The 20,996-nt window shown below is 37.8% G+C and overlaps 1 protein-coding gene across 1 annotated transcript in view; it reads right to left on the bottom strand.

Moving 5' to 3' along the window:
• The window catches only part of Cpq (carboxypeptidase Q), a 437,003-nt gene that overhangs the window by 292,074 nt on the left and 123,933 nt on the right, over positions 1-20,996 (bottom strand). The window contains exon 3 of the mRNA XM_028767431.1: positions 5,768-5,975. Coding sequence (XP_028623264.1) covers positions 5,768-5,975 — 208 coding nt within the window. The remainder of the gene's footprint in view (positions 1-5,767; positions 5,976-20,996) is intronic.

Below are 20,996 nucleotides of genomic sequence, written 5' to 3'. Positions count from 1 at the left end.
AGAGAGAGAGAGAGAGAGAGAGAGAGAGAGAGAGAGAGAGAGAGAGAGAGAGAGGTGTAACTCATCCTATTTACAATTAAGGTCTGTGAAATTCCTGGAAAGTTCTCAGTAATTATTTAATTAAAATATGCTAAATTTCAGAAATAATCTAAAACAAATGGGTCCATAATACTGTTTTATTCTATAGAACTCCTTTTTTGTAAGTAATTACAGTTATAATTTAAATATTTTTCACTACAAAAACAAGAGCTATTTAACATTCAGAAGAACAGAAAGGATCTCGTGATCTCAAAGATGAATGGAAGCTCAGCTCATTACAAAAGCATCAATGAAATGAAAGGTCTCCTTTTTGCTCTAAGTTTGAAGTGAGAAGCTCTAACCCTGGTAGTAAAAATAACAAAAGAGCCTGGAGGTGATGCTGTCAGAAAGCAATGGGCTGTCTGCTGAGGGCATTGTGTAGTTATATGCTCTTCCAAAAGGTGTCTTAGTATGAGTGGTTACACTAAATACTGTTCAGAGTGACCAAGTCAAACAGTCCTGTGAGGACTCCTTAATTATGAAGGCAAACAACAATGGATTGCTAGCTTCTGCTGTATTACTAAAGAGAGTGTAATGCCACCCTCTTTCATGGAGCTTCAGGGGAAAGCCTTGCCAGAGAGAAAGGAACTTTGTTTTTCTAATCACCAACTCAAAACATCATTGTTCATAAATATTTTTCACAAATATATTTATTATTTGGACATTTGGATAGTTTCTTTCAAGTACAAACCAGAGTGCTCCAAAAGGACCAAGGTTTTCTAATCTTACTGTGAAGAATTTGCACAGTATGGTCAGTGGACAGTAGGAACTGGGCCAGCTGGTTTGTTATCATTACTGCTATGATTTACTCTACAATCTCAATCAAGCTCATTCCTTAAACAGACATGTCCAGAACCCTACTATACATCAAATGTTTTATTAGATGTTACCATTAGATTTTATACATTCCAAATGAGCCCCCCCTCTCTGTGTGTGTGTGTGTGTGTGTGTGTAGAATCAATATCTTCCTGAAACTTAGAGCACAGTGTGTATGTGTGTGTGTGTGTGTGTATGTGTGTGTGAATATATGTATATGTATGTATATGTGTATATATATATTCAGACAATTAGGCAAACTGAAAAGTTTTTTATTGTTTTGTTTGTTTGTTTTTTACCAAATTTATTTTCCTTGGAAATAAAGATAAACTGGATTTCTTACCCTCAATGTATTGGCATCACAGGCAAGAGAAAGTGAGTGAAGGTGATATGCTATTTCTGGACCTAGACAAGAATAACTCTGAGAAAGCCTTCCTTTGGGCTGTCAGCTTTCTATCAGTTTCTTGTTCAGCTCCATGCAGAAGACTCAGAGGTGTAGAGCTATAAGATGGGAAGAAGTAGCTGCCTAATGTTAACAGCTTTGTGAGCAATACAAAGACTTCTATTGCATTAAGTGACTGAGATGTAAAGGTGCTTCTCAGCAGTAGTCTATGCTATCAAAGAACATGTCAAAACTGCCTCTGGCACATAAGATATGGAGGGTATATAGGATGATGTGCCAAAAAGAGGTAGATCACCAGACTATGACTGAGAATCAGAGAATGTTCTCAAGAACAAAGGCCTAAGATGGACAATGAAGAGCAGAGCATGACAGTAAGACAGTGAATGGAAGGAGTAGAGAAAGGATGTATGGTTAGGAAACTAAATATGCACAGTTCTAAAGAGATGCTGGGGAATGGGGCTGTTCCACTTGAACCTTCTGGACTGCTTGACATAGGGCAGAATCCTTGTTGACTACTGGAAATAAGGCTAAGGAAAGAGAAAAGTCTAACTAAGGACTATGTGATGGGCAGAACAGACCTCAAAAAGAATCAACAGGTAGGTGGATACATGCACCTTGAGCTCATGGCTGAATATTTATAGAGCTGATAGAAAATGCTTAGGTCGAACATTTTAGTACACGGCCAAAGAAATAGGAAGAAAAAGAGAGGAAGTGGAAGAAGGAAGGACAAAGGGAGAGGAAAGTAGCAGGAGGAGACATAGGAAAGGGAGGGGCATTAGGGATACAGGGGACATAGGAAGAGGGAGGGGCACAAGAGGAGGGAGGAACATGAGGAAGACTAGTACATAGGGAGAGGTGTACTTGGAAAAAATATTCTAAAAGTCCAGACTATTGGAGAAATTGGTTGCTCTTTGTGGTTTTTAACGAGTTCCTTCCTAGTGTTCTCAAAAGCCACATAAAGTACTCTGTAGTGAATGAAGGATGAGGAAATACAGATAGAAATAAAAAATATGCTGAACAGAAACTGGGGTTTGGAAACAAAATATGAGGGAAAAAAGAAATTGTGCTTCATCATGATTTTTACTTTTGAGGATGAAAGAAGTACATATGCTAGCTCTCTGAAAGGTTACTTGGAGAAATGAAGAAAATGATGCCACATCTGTATAGTCCTTCAGGTTGATGTCATGGCATGTATGAAGGCACTCAAAGACATGGTATGTCATGGCTAGCATTATTTTTACATCCATATATGCTGCAAAAATGGGCTATAACATTAAGAGGTCAGTGGGTATCGTACATGAAAATCTATAATCAGTCCAGATGTAGACACATGAAGAAAAGATGCTTTTACACAGTAAAAATTGCTGACTCCAAGCTTTAAAGTCTAATATCCTGAAAGTCCATTTTGAGATATTCTTACTCCACGCTGTAGCCTAGGTTTCCAAATGTCTTTATTATGCGGAGAGAAAAATAAAAACAAAAATCAAACAACTAAAAAGCATGCCAATGAGCCCTGGTGCACATTAAGTCATCTGGGAATACACTGGTCTTATGAGTTGTAGTTCTTTAACAAAGATTCCTGCCTAGGTTCCAGTTTCATACAGCAACAGACTCGTGGCATAATTTATGCCTCATGACAAGTGAAATCATGGTGAATGACCACAGATTGCTGAGTGTGTTATTCCAAGGAGTAGCTGAGGTGTTCTGGGAAGTAAGCTAACCCGTTTGGATTTCTCTCCTGGGAAGACTAACCATCCAAAGGATATGATCCAATCATTTCAACAGTCTTGAATCTATTAAAGACATTACAAAGAGCATTATTTTTAGCTCTGTGATACTGGTGTAACAAGAACTTGTTACACCACAAAACTCCTAGTGGACAATTTTTTAACCTGTACTATCCTGCTCCCCAAAAAAGACATCTTATCTCTGTAAAATAAAGTCTCCATCCTTCACTTTGTACTTCTATACAACTGTTTTCTGACTGCAAATCCCATGTGACCATACTAATTAAGGTCAACCAGCTATATACTCACAGCTCCAAATAGAAGTTTTGAAGAATATAGTTTTCCTTTATAATAGAAACAAAAACCCAGTTCCGGAACCTAAATAAATTATTTTCAATTGCTTCTGCATTTTTTGACATTTCAGTCCAGGCTGCATTAAGTGGCGCTTCTTTTCTCTACTTTCCCTACATATTTTATTCATTTATATCGGTATATGAATGTGCCACATATGGTTATTAAACCAGGCCAAATAGATGCAGGTTAGTTTTTAGAGCTTTTATCCACTGCAATACTGTATTTCTTTCTAGGGCTAAGATTCAATGAAGCACTTTGGCCTAAGAAAGTGGGTGCATTGGACCAGACTGGGAGCAAGTCTAACAAGGAAACAGAAAACAGATCTTCTCGAATAGATGAAAAATCAAAGGTCAAAGGAAATGATTTCTTAGCTGAGATTTTTAAGAAGATTGGCTCTAAAGAGAACACTAAGGAGGGCCTAGCAGAGTTATATGAATATAAGAAGAAATATTCAGATACTGACATTGAACCGTTTCTGAAAAATTCCTCACAGTTCTTCCAGAGTTATGTTGAGGGAGGCCTTCGGGTGATTGAGATGGAAAGAGAAAGCAAAGGCCGCATCCCCACTTCACCAGGCATTTCCCCTCAGATGGAGGTCACATGTGTGCCCACCCCCACAAGCACAGTGTCCTCTCTAGGTAACACAAATGGAGAAGAAGTGGGGCCATCTGTCTACCTGGAAAGACTAAAAATTCTCCGGCAGCGGTGTGGTCTTGACAACACAAAGCAAGATGACCGGCCTCCACTGACCTCTTTGCTCTCCAAACCAACAATTCCTCCTCCAGTTGCCTCCTCCACAGACATGCTCAATAGCAAGCTCTCACAGCTACGGGAGTCCTGGGAACAGCACCAGCACTCAGACCTAGATTCCAACCAGACCCACTCTGCAGGAGCCACGACCTCCTCCTCCACAACTGACATTGATGACTTGAAAAAGAGACTGGAGAGAATAAAGAGCAGTCGCAAATGAAGCTGCCCGTCCCTCGGCACTCTGCAGCGTTAGTTTACTAATCTAGAAGTCCTATAGTGTGGAGCGGCCACTGCAGGCCTCATTGTACACAAACTGGTTGCATGTATCAGACTGCAGATGGGGAAGAGCAGTGGTGGCTCAAGTCTCCACATGCTCTGCTTCTAGAAGCCTGACTGTGGGTTAGGTTAGTGTACAGACTTCTAAACAGCTGCTCCCTCAGCTCACAGTAGGTTCCATATCATTTTTTGTTTTGTTTTAATGGCTCATTTGTAAAATTGTCCTCATTTTTCCTAGCTTTCAGCCATTAGAAACTCTTTTAATAGTTCCTTTTGAGTTGTGAGCTCTTCTTCTGTAGCCCTGAAGGGACACTGTGTTCTGTATGTATGCATGACATGAGACAACTAATTTAAGAGCCTTTTATAAATAAAGTTTGCATTAACTATACCCATTTCCCCCCCGAAAAAAAAAGAAAATGGGTGCATGCTGTCTCAGGAGACTGACATGACTGAGGCAGGAGAATCATTTGAGTTCAATAGTTTAAGCCCAGATTGGGCACATAATAAAATCCTGGGTGTGGGGACAGAAATATAGGTCTTAAAAATTAAAAGTAGGGGTTCAGGGATTAAGAGCACCCATTGCTCTTGTAGATCACCAGGTACACACAAGGCAGTTCACAACCATCTCTAATTCTAGTTCTAAAAAGACATGCATACAGGCAAACTACGCACATAAAATAATTTAAAATAATACAAAGTAAATAAATATGTTGCCACTATCAACAGGGTTCCATAAAAGACAAGTCTTCTATTGTCCTCAGATAACACCAACCAAACATGTATTTATACAGAACTCTACAGATAAACAACATTTTTTCATAAGTTTACTTCATTTACGCTTTAAAAGCATTTTGTGTACTTATAATCATTCACTTGTCTGTACAGGAGAGTCACAGGGCCAGAGATGGTAAAGAAACATAAGCAATTTACATAGTTGTCCAGAAAGGTCTCATTCTACGACAGGAGAGACACTCCCATCATGTCAACCACTATGTTTTTATTTGACTTCTCTAGCAACATGGAAAACAGTCTGGCCTCCTCTGCAGTTATTAGGAATTTTGGATGAAGCACAGACATTAACTCACCTCTCCCTCCAGTGAAATACACAGTATGTTAATTATAGAAAGAATGTTATGGGGTCATTTTGAATGTGGCAAACCTTTCTGAGGAATTCATAAATGGTGCTTGGAATCCTAAAAAGGCCAAAGAAAATATTACAATGAAATTACCAAATGTAGGATGGGGAGGAGATTCCATGAGCTCTCAGTATTTTCATTTGAATGGTTTGCTTTTATTTCATAACGTCTTCTTGTTCATGGAAAACTAATTTTTGAAGGTATTTCAAAGAAATGTCACAACTCACCTATAGATAGAAAAGGAAGCTACTGATCGAATGAGGGATGCCACAGCCCCCACCTTGGCAGCTTCCACAGCTCCCCGCACTCGGTACTGCACTGTCTTCCCATAGTCAGTATAAGGCTGGTTATAAACAAGGATCTTCCCTCTTGCCTCTGACGCCCTTCTTTGAAGTTCATCAAAAGAGGCCACCACCAGCACTTCTGCTGTGATGCCTAGAAATAAAAGTTGAATAAATTAACTTATGATTTCCCAACAGCCAGGTGGAATTGGCATACAAAAGGTCACACATGTACTGTTGGCTACATCTGGCAAACTGAATAGAGAAGATTAAAGTTTGAGAGCTAGTTACCATAGGAGCAAGACTACAGAGTTAGTCATCTGCCCAAGAGGGAGACAACACATTCAAAATAATATAACATATAACTCAAAGTTTGTCAGCTCACTCCACCAGCTGGCATTAAGTCACACAATGCTTGAAAAGATACTTTTCCTTCCTATCCTAAGAAATTATGGATTTTATCAGAGGGTATTAATATCTTTAAAATTGCATTTCCTAAATCTTAGCATTAATGACAAATATATTTATCCCTTCATAAAGCTTTTTTGATATGTTACTGAACACTCTCAATTTCAGCAGAGGGAAGCAGCCCAGGAAGAACATGCTTAGAAGACAATGTGTTTTGTAAATCCAACTTTTAACAAACAACATGCCTTCTCCTTAGAACAATAAAAGGCAGCTTGTTTTCTTTTCTTTTTTGAATAAAAACATTCCAAAAGGATGTGGAAACTTCCTGTACATCACAACTTAAAATAACTCATCACCAAAAATTATACTACCACTCTAAAAACAAACAAACAAAACCAAAGCAAAACCAAAAACTTCGAAAATGTATAGATGCACTAGAATCAGTTTGTTCTGGTTAGATGTGCTGACTTCCTCATACCTCTTTCCCACTTTACCATATCTTTCTGATTAAAGGAAAAGAGTCCTATCATCAAGAATTCAGGCAAACTCATATACACATTCACAGATACACACACATACATACACACATACATACACACATACATACACATATACATACATGCACATACATACATGCACACACACATACATACACACATATAATCACACATATATACACATACACATATGTACCCTTATATACACAAACACACACACACATATATACATATATATATATATATATATATTTACACTCATATGTAATATACATTCACATACATACTCAGACACAAACACACACACACAAACACACACACACACACACACACACAGGCACTCATAGAGAGGAAAGATGCTGTGCTAAATCTTACAAAAACATTTATTCTGGTTTTGCTCTATGTATATGCTCAGAACTGATTTTAATGGCTTGCCTATAATAGCCAAGCACTCAGCCATGCAATCATTAAATATATCAGTAATTTGAAGTCATGTGTAAATATATGCTATATTTTCTTAATATTATAAACTTGAAGAATTAAGGTATTGGTTTTTTCTCCTTTTTGGAGGAACTGTTTTATTTTGAAAGTTTAAAAGATGCCATTATTATCACAGCTGTTACTTGGAAAATCCTTTAGCAAAGTACTCACATACTAAAAAATTTGTAATTTCAATATAGATTCCACCATAAGAATCAAAAATTAAGTCAAAACTTAATTTACAATCTAAAAAAATTAATGTATAATTATAAAAAGGAAGGAAACCACCAGCTTTCCACATGATGAATATGTATTGAAAACCTAAATGGCCTTCCTGTCTGCACCTAAGCCTGGAGCAGTCCTAAGGCGTCAGCTCTGCACCCAATCCCCCAAAACCTAGAGGTGGCTGGACTCCCAGGAGCTCTGACATGCCCAGACGTGTAGGATGCTGAAGAAGCATGATGGTTGCCAGAGCGACAGGTGACTCATGCTGATGCCAGGACAAATAATGATGATGACCTGTGAGCTTGCTGAGTACCCTGACAACAGTGACTGGGAAGCTGTATTAGACATATGATCCTGACCCACCATTGCTTACCTATACCCCTGATGGGACAAGCTGCCTTGCCTCAAGTTTTTAGACTTTGTGAATAGAGAATCAAAAAGAGAGGGTATAATGCCTCTTGTATTGTTCTTAAATGTGACCAGTCATTTGGACTCAATCATGGACTGGTCTAGAAATCAATCCAATATTGGAAATAAAAGTCTTCATTTGGAAGTCTGGTTCTGGACATTTTCGAGACATATTTGAAAGTTAGCTACAGTTCCCTATGATGTTATGTTAGAAAGATAAAGTTGGGGCAGGATCTGGATTTCAAACAGGTGTTAGCACATGTGTTAAGGCTCTTTTATTTGTCAAGTTAAATTACTTATGTTTCTTCTACAGTATTTAATGTAAGTTGTATTGATTGTACACCTTCTAATTGTGTTAGTGTTTTGAAATCTGGCATGCCACTTATGAAGGTTTATCAACCAGCTTTTGTTTTTAATGCCCTGAGTATCAAAAAAAAAAAAAAAACAACCTTGGTATTCTAAAAAATAGCTTGCAAGTACTGGAAGAAATGAGTCAGGCTTTAAGCAGAAGCAAGAGGGTAGTAGGCTTGATTATTGCTGGTATAACAGCTTTAATTACATTAATTGCTAGCACCACTGCTTCTGCAATTGCTTTGACACAAGAAGTTAAGAGAGCAACTTTTGTTAATCATTTAGCAAAAAATGTGACTTATGTGTTGAATATACAAGAGGATGTAGATAGGCAATTTGGAAGAACAGATTGATGCTCTTTATCCTATTGAAATTGTTGGAAGGAGGTTCAGAATTTAAGAGTAAGGAGCCATCTTGAGTGCCAAATACCATTGGATTCATGTTAGTTCTACAGTTTACAGTGGTTGTCATTATAATTAGGAAAAAGTTTAAAGACACTTGCAGGGTATTTGGCATAATTATAACACCTCTCTGAATGTTTCAAGTTTACATAGTGACCTTATGAATTTCAAGAATGCTGTTCTGCTGTGCATTGAGGCAGTAGATACTGCTGATAAAATTACTCATGGCCTGAGGTCAGTATTTCTATTTTGGTCAAGTTTCAAGAATGGCATATATAGCTTGACCATGCTAGCCCTTTTTGTCCTGGGAAAACTTTTATTCCTGTCCATCATGTTAAAGCTTTTCTTTAACAACATCAACATGTTGGCAGCCAAAGTACATGGCTTGAACCTGAAAATTGACTCCCAGACAGAGTTATTAAATTAACAGGCTAGCAAACCAAGGATGGGTAAAATTCTGCACAGAGCCTTACCAACCTAAGACATAAGTGCATAGCTTTTGATAATACATATTCCATAATGGGTAAGGAAGGTATTCTTGTCAGAACAGTCTATGACAAGCTCAGTCTTGTTAATGAAATTAAAAAAAAAAGGGGAGAGACAGAAAGCCTTTAGGGCTACCTGGCAAGAAACTGACATGGGCCAAGGACAAGAAAAAAGGGCTGCTTGGCAGGAATGTGATATTGGCCAAGGACAAAGAAGTAGGCTTCAGGCAGGAATATATTAGGCTAGAACAAAGAAATAATTTCAGGCAGGAATCTGACTTTATGCTAGAACAAAGAAGTAATTTCAGGCAGGAATCTAAATTTTAGGCTAGAACAAATAAGTAGGCTTCAGACATGAAAACGAATTTGGCCTAGGACAAGGAAGTTGGCTCAGATATTTTGGTCATTCTGATAGGCCCTTAGAAACAGTGATCATGGAAGTATTCATGGAATTTTGTTTATATTGGCTTGCTTGTTCTTTGACTGTTTGTGTTTATTGTCTTGCTTGTTCCTTGACTATTTGCATCTATTATATTCCTATTTCCTCAACCTAGAACTGACCTTAATACTTGCATTTAATTAAGATGTTATAAAAGCAAATAAAGGAGGAAGGGGTATCTTATAGGGAGATTCTAGGGAGGGGAAATGGGGAAAGGAGATGACATCGGAAATGTAAATAAATATCCAATAAAAAATAAAAAGCAAAAAAAAAAAAACAGCTAAGACAATTAAATCACAATGGACTTTTAGAACAAAAGGAGAAAACTGAGCACCCAACTTAGCTTTAAACAGAGTATTGCCATTTAAATTTAGGAAAGGATTCTAACAAAGTTAGAGGAAGAAGAAACTAAAGAAACCAACATGGGGACTGGAGATTCACTTTTTCACACAGATATTATAATATCTGGGCTAGCCTAGAAAGGGTGGAGTTTTCTGTAAAACAGTAAAAAGCACTCCATCCAGCCCAATGCCTTTGACTGAAGCAGTAACCAGGAAGAAAGGAATGTGGGAACATGAACCTTTGGCTATAAAAATGCCAACCATGAGGCTTTGGTAATGACCAAGGTGAAGGACAACATCTTTTTCTTTAAGGAGCTTACCTATATAAAGTCAATCTTTATACGAGCACTATGTCTTAGGCACAGTATTATGAACATTTCATAGATTAAGAAGTCCAGGCACCAGGGTTCCATTAAGTCACTAGTTAAATACTTACTGAGGTGATAGAAAAGACTGGAAAACTACACTAATAAGAAGTACAATACAGACACCTGGCTGTCTGCTTTCATAAATACACCTTATCCTGAACCTTCAGAGAGCAGCTGAGCAGTGGTATAACCACTGCACTCAGAACAGCAGAGGAATAACTGCACTCAGAGCAGCAGGACTTCAGGATCCTAGAGGCAGCCTGAGTCCCAGGAGCTCTTCCACCCAGGAACCCAAGATCACATGATCACAGAGGCAGCTGGATTCTGAGGAGTCCTGACACAAGGAAGATAACCTGAAAGACAGGCTCCAGTCAGAGACAGTGAGTACAGGTAGAGATACTGCACTAGAGATAACCAGATGTCAAATGACAAGTGCAAGACCATAAGCAACAGAAACCAAAGTTACCTGGCATCATCAGAACCCAGTTCTCCTGCCATAGAAAGTCCTGGACACCCCATCACACTGAAAAAGCAGGATTCAGATTTAAAATTACTTCTCATGAGGGTGATAGAGGACTTTAAGAAGGAAATAAACAACTCCCTTAAAGAAACACAGGAGAACACAGGTAAACAGGTAGAAGCCCTTAAAGAGGAAACACAAAAATCCTTTAAAGAATTTCAAGAAAATACAAACCAACAGGTGAAGGAATTAGACAAAACCATCCAGGATCTAAAAACTGAAGTAGAAACAATAAAGAAATATCAAAAGGAGACTACCCTAGAGATAGAAAACCTAGGAAAGAAATCAGAAGTCATAGATGTAAGCAGCACCAACAGAATACAAGAGATAGAAGAGAGAACCTCATGTGCAGAAGATACCATGGAAAATACTGACACAACTGTCAAAGAAAATGCAAAATGAAAAAAGCTCCTAACCAAAGATATCCAGGAAATCCAGGACACAACCTAAAGAAGACGAAACCTAAGGATAATAGGTATAGATGAGAACAAAGATTCCCAACTTAGAGGGCCAGTAAATATCTTCAACAAAATTATAGAGAAAACTTTCCTAACCTAAATAAAGAGATACCCATGAACATTCAAGAGGCCTACAGAATTCTAAACAGACTAGACCAGAAAAGAAATTCCTCCTGTCACATAATAATCAAAACACTAAATTCACAAAACAAAGAAAAATACTAAAAGCAGTAAGGGAAAAAAGTCGAGTAACATATAAAGGCAAGCCTATAAGAATTACACCAGACTCCTCACCAGAGACTATAAAAGCCAGAAGATCCTGGACTGACATCATACAGACCCTAAGAGAACACAAATGCCTGCCTAGACTACTATATCCAGCAAAACTTTCAATCACTATAGATTGAGAAACCAAGATATTCCATGACAAAACAAAATATACACAATAGATAAATCCAGACCTAAAAGGATAATAGACGGAAAACTCCAACACAAGGAGGGAAACTACAACGTAGAAAAAGCAAGAGAATAATCTTCCAACAATCCTGAGAGAAGATAGCTGCACAAATATAATTCCACCTCTAATAACAAAAATAACAGGAAGAAGCAATCACGTTTCCCTAATATCTCTTAACATCAAGTCCATCAATCAAGCAATAGACTCAATTCCCCAATAAAAAGACGTAGACTAACAGACTGGATATATAAATAGCCCAGAATTTTGCTGCTTACAGGAAACCAGAGGGCACAGAGACAGTATCCAAATTAATAAAATTAGAACTGAAAAGGGAAACAAAACAACAGAACCTGGGGAAATTCAAAAAATCATCAGATTCTACTATAAAAGCCTATACTCAACAAAACTGGAAAATCTGGATGAAATGGTCAATTTTCTAGACAGATACCAGGTACTAAAGTTAAATCAGGAGCTGATAAACCATCTAAACAGTCTCTTAATCCCTAAAGAAATAGCAGCAGTCATTAAAGTCTCTCCAAAAAAAAAAAAAAAAAAGCCCAGGACCAGATGGTTTTAGTGCAGAATTCTATCAGACCTTCAAGAAAGACCTAATACTAATTCTCTTCAAACTATTCCACAAAATAGAAATAGAAGGAACACTACCCAATTTTTAATATGAAACCGCAATTATGTTCATATCTAAATCACACAAAGACCCAACAAAGAAAAAAAACTTCAGACCAATCTCCCTTATGGATATTGATGCAAAAATATTCAATAAAATTCTCACAAACCGAATCCAAGAACACATCAAAACAGTCATCCATCATGATCAAGTAGGCTTTATCCCAGGAATCCAGGGATGGTTCAATATTTGGAAATCCATCAATGTAATCCACTATATAAACAAACTCAAGGGAAAAAAACACACAATTATCTCACTAGATGCCGAGAAAGCATTTGACAAAATTCAACACCCCTTCATGGTAAAAGTCCTGGAAATATCAGGAATTCAAGGCCTATACCTAAGCATAGTAAAAGCAATATATAGCATACCAGTAGCCAACATCAAACTAAATGGAGATAAACTTGAAGCAATCCCACTAAAATCAGGGACTAGACAAGACTGCCCACTCTCTCCCTACCTATTCAATATAGTACTGGAAGTCCTAGCCAGAGCAATTAGACAAGGGAAAGAAGTCAAAGGGATACACATAGAAAAGGAAGAAGTTAAAATATAACTATTTGTAGACGATATGATAGTATATTTAAGTGACCCCAAAACTTCCACCAGAGAACTCCTAAACCTGATAAACAATTTCAGCAAAGGGGCTGGTTATAAAATCAACTGAAACAAATCATTAGCCTTCCTCTACATGAAAGATAAACAGGCTTAGAAAGAAATTAGGGAAGCGACACCCTTCACAATAGTCACAAATAATATAAAATACCTTGGTGTGAATATAGCCAATCAAGTGAAAGATCTGTATGACAAGAACTTCAAGTCTCTGAAGAAAAAATCGAAGAAGATCTCAGAAGATTGAAAAAACTCACATGGTCATGGATTGGCAGGATTAATATAGTAAAAATGGCCATCTTGCCAAAAGCAATCTACAGATTCAATGCAATCCCTAATAAAATCCCAACTCAATTTTCGCAGAGATAGAAAGAGAAATTCTCAAATTCATTTGGAATAACAAAAAAAAGCAGGATAGTGAAAACTATTCTCAACAATTAAAGGACTTCTGGAGGAATCACCATCCCTGACCTCAAGTGTCACTACAGAGCAATAGTGATAAAAACTTCATGGTGTTGGAACAGAGACAGGCAGGAAGATCAATGGAATAGAATTGAAGACCCAGAAATGAACCCACACACCTATGGTCACTTGATCTTTGACAAAGGAGCTAAAAGTGTCCAGTGGAAAAAGGACAGCATTTTCAACAATTAGTGCTGGTTCAACTGGAGGACAACATGTAGAAGGTTGCAAATGGATCCATTCTTATCTCCTTGTACAAAGCTCACATCCAGGTAGATAAAGGACCTTCACATAAAACCAGATACACTGAAACTAATAGAAAAGAAGATGGGGACGAACCTTGAATATTTGGGCACTCTGGGGTGGGGGGAAGTACCTGAAAAGAACACCAATGGCTCATGCTCTAAGATCAAGAATTGACAAATGGGACCTCATAAAATTGCAAAGTTTCTGTAAGGCAAAGGACACTGTCAATAGGACAAAATGGCAACCAACAGATTGGGAAAAGATCTTTACCAATCTCACATCTGATAGAGGGCTAATATCCAATATATACAAAGAACTCAAGAAATGAGGCTCCAGACAACCAAATAACCCTATTATACAATGGAGTACAGAGCTAACCAAAGAATTCTCAACTGAGGAAACTCAAAGGGCTGAGAAGCACCTAAAGAAATGTTCAGCATCCTTAGTCATCAGGGAAATGAAAATCAAAACAACTCTGAGATTTCACCTCACACCAGTCAGAAAGGCTAAGTTTAAAAACTCAGGTGATTGCAGATGTTGGCAAGGATGTGGAGAAAGAGGAATACTCCTCCATTTTTTGTGGGATTGCAAGCTGGTAAACTACACTGGAAATCAGTCTCTTGGTTCCTCAGAAAACTGAACATAGCATTACCTGAGGACCCAGCTATACCACTCCTGGGCTGATACCCAGAAGATGCTCCAACATATAGCAAGGACATATGCTGTATTATGTTCATTGCAGCCTTATTTATAATAGCCAGAAGCTGGAAAAAACCCAGATATCCTTCAACAGAGGAATGGATAAAAAAAAAAAATGTTGTCCATTTACACAATGGAGTATCATTCAGCTACTAAAAACAATGAATTCGGGAAATTGTTAGGTAAATCGATGGAACTAGAAAATATCCTGAGCGAGGCAACCAAATCACAAAACAGCACACATGATATTCACTCACCAATAATTGGATATTAGCCCAGAAGCTCACAATACCCAAGATGCAACTCACAGACCACATGAAGCTCATGAAGAAAGAAGATCAAAGTGTGTGTGCTTCGGTCCTTCTTAGAAGGAATAACAAAATAGTCAAGGGAGCAAATATGGAAACAGAGTGTGGGACAGAAAATGAAGGAGGGGCTGCCTCGAGACCATTACACCTAGGTATCCATCCCATGTGCAGTCACCAAAGGCAGATGCTGTTATGGATGTCAGGAAGTGCATGCTGACAGGAGCCTGATACAGCTGTCTCCTTAGAGGTCTGCCAGAGTCTGACATATTCAGAAGTGAATGCTCACAGCTAACCATTGAACTGATCATGAGGTTCCCAATAGAGGGGTTAGAGAGAAGACTGAAGGAGCTGAAGGTGTTTGTGGCCCCATGGGGAGAGGAATAATACCAACCAACCAGAGCTCCCAAGGTCTAAACCACCAGCCAGGGAGCAAATAGGGAGGGACCCATGGCTCCAGCTGTACATGTAGGGGAGGATGGCCTTGTTAGATATAGGTGGGAGACTAGATCCTTGGTGCCATACTGGATGCCCAGTGTGGGGGAATTCGAGGGTGTGGAGGTGGGAGTTCGAAGAGGGGGGCACATTCTCATAGAAGCAGGTGGAGGGGGGATAGTATAGGGGTTTCCTGACTGAAGGGAAGGAAGTAGTGTAAGGGAATAACATCTGAAATGTAAATAAGATATCCAATAAAAAATATAAAGAAGTAAAAGATAGAAGTAAAAGATAGAAAGGTACTGAAAGAAAAGGTACTCTGGACTGCTCTATTTTGGGGCTAAAATTGATCTTATAAATACTTGAACAAATACTATACATTAAGATAGACATTTTGAATATATCCCTAGACCTGATGGTTTCATTAAGGACATTTAAATTTTCATAAATATTAATATGTTTCTTGCTAATTTCTAGACTGTTTCTCAGAATATTTAGGACATCTACCTAAAAGGATTGTTTAGCATGAGAAATTTACAACTAGCTGGCCTTCAGTGATAGTGAGTGAAATCACTCTACCTGATGTTCTGACTAGATAATATTTGACTTTAGATATAAGTTATTTTCAGATTCTTTGGTGAAATTCAAAGTGTAAGGTTATGCTTTCCACTAGTTGCAAAAGCACACACCCTGTGACCTCCGACTGGAGAAGGACAAATTATAGAAAACACTTAAAAGCTGTTTGAAGATTTATTCCAGAATACACCCATGTACACACATAATACCTGAGTCTAGTACAATGTTTAAAACCCAACCTGTCTTTTCTCTTTATCCCTTCAGGTAGATAATTACTAAATTATGTTTTTTAAAGCATACACTGTGATTTCTCTATATCTATCAATGTAAACTTTCAAGAAAATTGTTTTTCTTCTGTATAATAGTAAGTATTGATAAATTCTGATATATTTCACATAAAAAAATAAAGAAAACCTAAATGAAAATTAAGGTAGACAAATTCTGAGATTCTGACTCCAAAGTTATCTCGATGTTTGGTGTTAGTGTTAGCAACATACAAACATTTGGCTGATGGTCGTTTCTAATTAAAGATTCAATGGTGCTTTTGGTTCCTACCTGTGCTGGCCAGGAGCAGAGCCCGGTGCTACACTTCTAAGATAAGAAAACTTTAGAAATAGGAAACAGGATGTAGTTGTCAGGACTTAAGAGGCTGTGGTGAAATAAGGGGATGAAAATGAATGAAATGATTACTAAAAAATAAAATTAAAATATCAAAAAAAGAAAGAAAGAGAGGAAGAAAGAAAGAAAGGCTCAATAGTTAAATTCAACATGATGTCTACACAAGAGGATATTTTTGGCATCTAGATTAAAACTACTAGAAATAAAGCTAAATTTCTACAAATTTTCAAAATTAAATTAATAGAAGAGTGTTTCTTCACTACATTGTATACCTCAAATTCCTTTGATAAATGAAAGATTGGAGACTTCAAAGGCCTTAAAACAAGCTTGATAACACAGAGGCTAACATAAATATTTCTAACGTTTACAGGCCAAAGCCTACCACCACAGACTTGGAAAAAGAGTTTGAACTGGCAAATTTTCCTGAAAGGCAGAGACCTCTCTGTTTCCTTTGTCTGTACTATCCCATCATCCAATCACTATTAAAACACTAATAATTTTCCTCTTAGAAATCAACATTGATTGAGACCATGCCTCCTGTCCCACCTGCTGTTTGGTCGCATTTCGGGTCCTTAGCACCTTTATTTCAGATTTGTATGAATCTTGTCTCCTCAGCACTTCCGCTTCTACTGGCATTTCTGTCTCCAGCTCAGCTCATTCAAAACTCCACAGAGCTTCCAGCTTGGACTCCATAAACTCCTGAGATGTCAGATCTGTCCATGGCATTCCCAATGTGTTCCTTTCCCACTGTTCTCAAAAACTCACCTTTCAGCCTGTTATTCCAGGCCTGTCTATCTCTACAGACACACTTTTATTTCAGACATCACCAGTACTAACCTTAATGTGTCTTTCTCTGCTAACTTTGCTCATAGTGTCTTTATTCACACTCTTGTACATTATATCTTATGGGTCCCATTCTGTCAACTTTATCACAGAACAAGTTACTTATCCACCAGGATCCTGTTGAAAAATCACTGCTCTAAAGAGCATTTTCTGGACTCTTTTCTGTTCTATCTTCTCACTCCCAAAGCTATTAAGGAATAAATATATATTCATCTTTCTTCAGGCTTTTGGGGGACCCTAGGTATAGCAATGTGAGAGACAAATGAAACTCTATTTGGAGCTCTCTCTACTGCCCCAAAATGGTCTACTTGGGATTAGGGGAACTAACACAGTGTTTTAGTACTAACACACTTTAGTTTTGCAGAACTAACACAATGTTTGGCAATACATGTGCATAGTTGGTCACTGTGTGCACCTTGATTGAAACGGCTCCAAGTAATATATCATTCTCTATGTCTAAATCGTATCCTAAAGGTGCAACTTGACCTATAAAATTTGATAGTCTTTTCATAGCCACTCAGGAATCTGGTTCCCATACCATTCCTCCAGGACACATCTGCAAATCAAGAGCTCAAAGACACTCAGGAAGTTCGAACAGAACTATTAATGCAGATTCTAGAACATAAAAACATTTGCCTAAATATCCTTCCTTAACACGAAGTTCTGCATCTAGCATTGAAACAAATCAAAAGGATAAGAAAGACCTAAAACTGAAAGAAGAGCCACAAAAATGTCAGAGAGAGAAACATACAAATTAACAAACACTAACAGAACTTCCTGCAGTAACAGAGATGTTTTACCCCAGATCTGACTCCTTAGCCACCAGTCATATGTGACCACTGAGCATTCAAAAGTACTAATGTCACAAAGAAACTAAAATTTTAATGTCATTTAATGACAATTGATGCATGTTTATATTAAAACAACCACATGGGGGTAGAACTTTCAGTTACTACAGCTCAAGCCATTAAAGAAGAGGCTATAGCTGAGAGAATCATGGCTGGCCCCAAGAGACTTGTTAATGACAGTCCAATAACAAATGTGAGTCATGATGATGACCTCCTCCAGAGGTCACAAACCAGGTGACAATACTCAGCAGCTGCATTTGGGAAGGCAGGATATGCACACACCACCACACATCATGGGGAGAAGATAGCTCAACTTGAATGAAATAAAATAAGGCCACCTAGAAAGCTTCTCCCATCCATGCTTTGACAGCTATACCAAGGGAAATACCTACGTTGTCCTATGACCAAATGCTCTCGTTCTTACTCTCAACCCCACTCTCCCATTCCACAAAGCTACTCACAAAAGCCTCTAAGAACAGTGTAACATCCACAATCAGGCCTGTCCTAAAATTTCTATTCATAACTTCTTTCTGTTTCCAACTTCTTAGTCCACTTAATATCCTTAATTTTCTCACAGCCCTTAACAGAATATAATTGCATCCAATATGATAATACAAAATAAAAATTTTGCCTTTGTCATTCATGTTTAATGAATGTAAAATAGGTATCATCTCTCTCTCTCTCTCTCTCTCTCTCTCTCTCTCTGTGTGTGTGTGTGTGTGTGTGTGTGTGTGTATGTGTGTAAAAATGCTAGATAATTGAAGCAAAAAATAAGGGCCTACAAATGCATATTTCCAAGAACATTTTGTATTTCTGTAAATCAGAGCAAGTGCTAATACTAATGTCTATATTTGAGTGTGTTGGTTACATCAATGCTCACAACTCTCCAGAGTGTTTTATGGACAGTAGAGTGTAAAGAGTCAAGTTTATATGACAAGTTGTTATTAAAGCTAAAATTTAAATATTGGTCATTTGCATCTTAGGGCCATGCATACACTTCCTGTTAATGGCATTAATATGTCCTATAATATATAAAAATATAAAGCTTAGGGTTTTTTTTCATTTTTAAGGGGAATAGAAAGGAAAAAGAAACACCTCAATGAGGTCTGCCAGACTTATCATCAGTTATTTTCCAGGCTATTGCTCATAAATCAGGAGTTGTTACCATATATTAAGGCCCAGATTGGCAATATGGCAGGCAGGAGGAGGCTTTACTCTATTACAGTGATTCTGCACCTTCCTAATGTTGCAACTCTTTAATACAGTTTCTCATGCTGTGTTGATATCCAATCACAAAATTCTTTCATTGCCACTTCATAACTGTAATTTTCTAGTTATGAATGTATGATAATATCTCTGTTTTCTGGTAGTCTTAGGACATCCTTGTAAAAGGGTTGTTTGAAAAAGTCAAAACCCATAGGTTGAGAACCACTGCTGTAGAGCAAGACTCATCAGACTGTTAAGAATAATGAAAAGGATTAAAGTCATTAATTTCCAAAGTGACAGTGGAAATGACAAAAAATACAGAGTGATGTATGAGGATGTGCCCCCATCTATCCCCCCACTCCCACCTCCTCACTCTCGAATTCCCTCACACACAGCATCCCGCCTTCAACAATAATGTTTTATGATGGTTTCTACCATTAAACCAAAAGAGTACAGATAGAAAACTGTCACTAGACCTTAGGTCAGGTGACTCAGTGTCGGTTTTTGTTTTTTAAAGAGGAGGGTTCGGATTTTGGAAGACTTACCATAAACAAGAAATATTCCAGCCCCACCTACCCAAAGGGAAGTCTAGCTTCTTGATCTTACTATGTAATCACCTCCTGTGTAACAATCCAAGATAACTAGGTCCCCAGGATGATTGGCCTTTCCTGAGTTCAAAGTCATGGAAACAGGAATAGTTGGGTTTCAAAAATCAATGTTTGACCTAAAGGGGCAAGGAACCTGAAATGTTATAGCAAGGCAGGTAACAGGACATCAGAGCAATCCTCTCCAAGGGCCCTTTTGTTTACAAACTATATGATTGTATATCCTACTTTACCAGGAAGAACAAGTCTTGAAGAGTCACATTAAGAAGTTATAGGCCTTATATAAAGCTAGGATTTCATGATGGAAATTAGGGACAAAAGGGACATTATATACTTAGGACTATAGAATCCAGAAAAGAGAGTTAACAATAATTTTAGGAGAATACCACATACCAGATAAATAAACATATAAATTAAAACTTCTCAAAATCAGTGCAAATCTGACGGGGGACGTCATGAAGTTTCCTATACAAAACTAAGAGGACTTGAATCTGTTCTAGTTGCCTGTAAATGGCTGAAAGGACATTCTCATATAAAGCATAAAGCAGTGATGAAGACTATAGGAAAAGCAGGGGAAGGAATTTCTAGAGAAGCATCAGAGCAGGTTATAGGATTCTGTTCGTAACCAGAAACAGAACTACAAAAATATTCTATTATTTTATTGTCCTTTGTGCCATCTTGTAAGAAGAGAGCACATACCAACAACTATTTGTAAATTTCAGTCTGTTTGTTGCAAACATTGATTCTATCCTTGGCAAGCAACTTGACTATGAATTGGCATAGCTTATGGCTATAGTCAAGTGGGGTCTTTAAGAACTGTTATGAGATTTGGCTACACCTCTTAGGAGCAAGAATGATGGAAGCTGCTCCATCAGTTAACTTCCTGCCATATAAACAATATCTGAAGCAGAAATAAAGATACCATCAACTGACAGCAGAAACTTATATGCAGATACAGAGTGGGGCTAGGCACTGAGTCAATAGGCAATAAATCAATGAATCTTGGTGGGTTTGATGAGAGGGTGGCACATATTCTAATCGTACTAAGAACTGCCTAATGCGGAGATCCTGAACTTGAAATTCCTGTTGAAATGTTTTGCAATCCATGTCAAAATCTTAGGATACAAATTGAATGTGTCTGACTAGGAAAGAGAGTGATCAAATGTTCAGCACCAAATAGCAGAAAACAAAAATATC

Source organism: Grammomys surdaster, unplaced genomic scaffold, assembly GCF_004785775.1.
Source record: "Grammomys surdaster isolate TR1022 unplaced genomic scaffold, NIH_TR_1.0 63, whole genome shotgun sequence".
Classification (NCBI taxonomy): Eukaryota; Metazoa; Chordata; class Mammalia; order Rodentia; family Muridae; genus Grammomys; species Grammomys surdaster.
The sequence above is the reverse complement of the archived record's forward strand: the minus strand, read 5'-3'. Positions and strand labels throughout refer to the sequence as shown.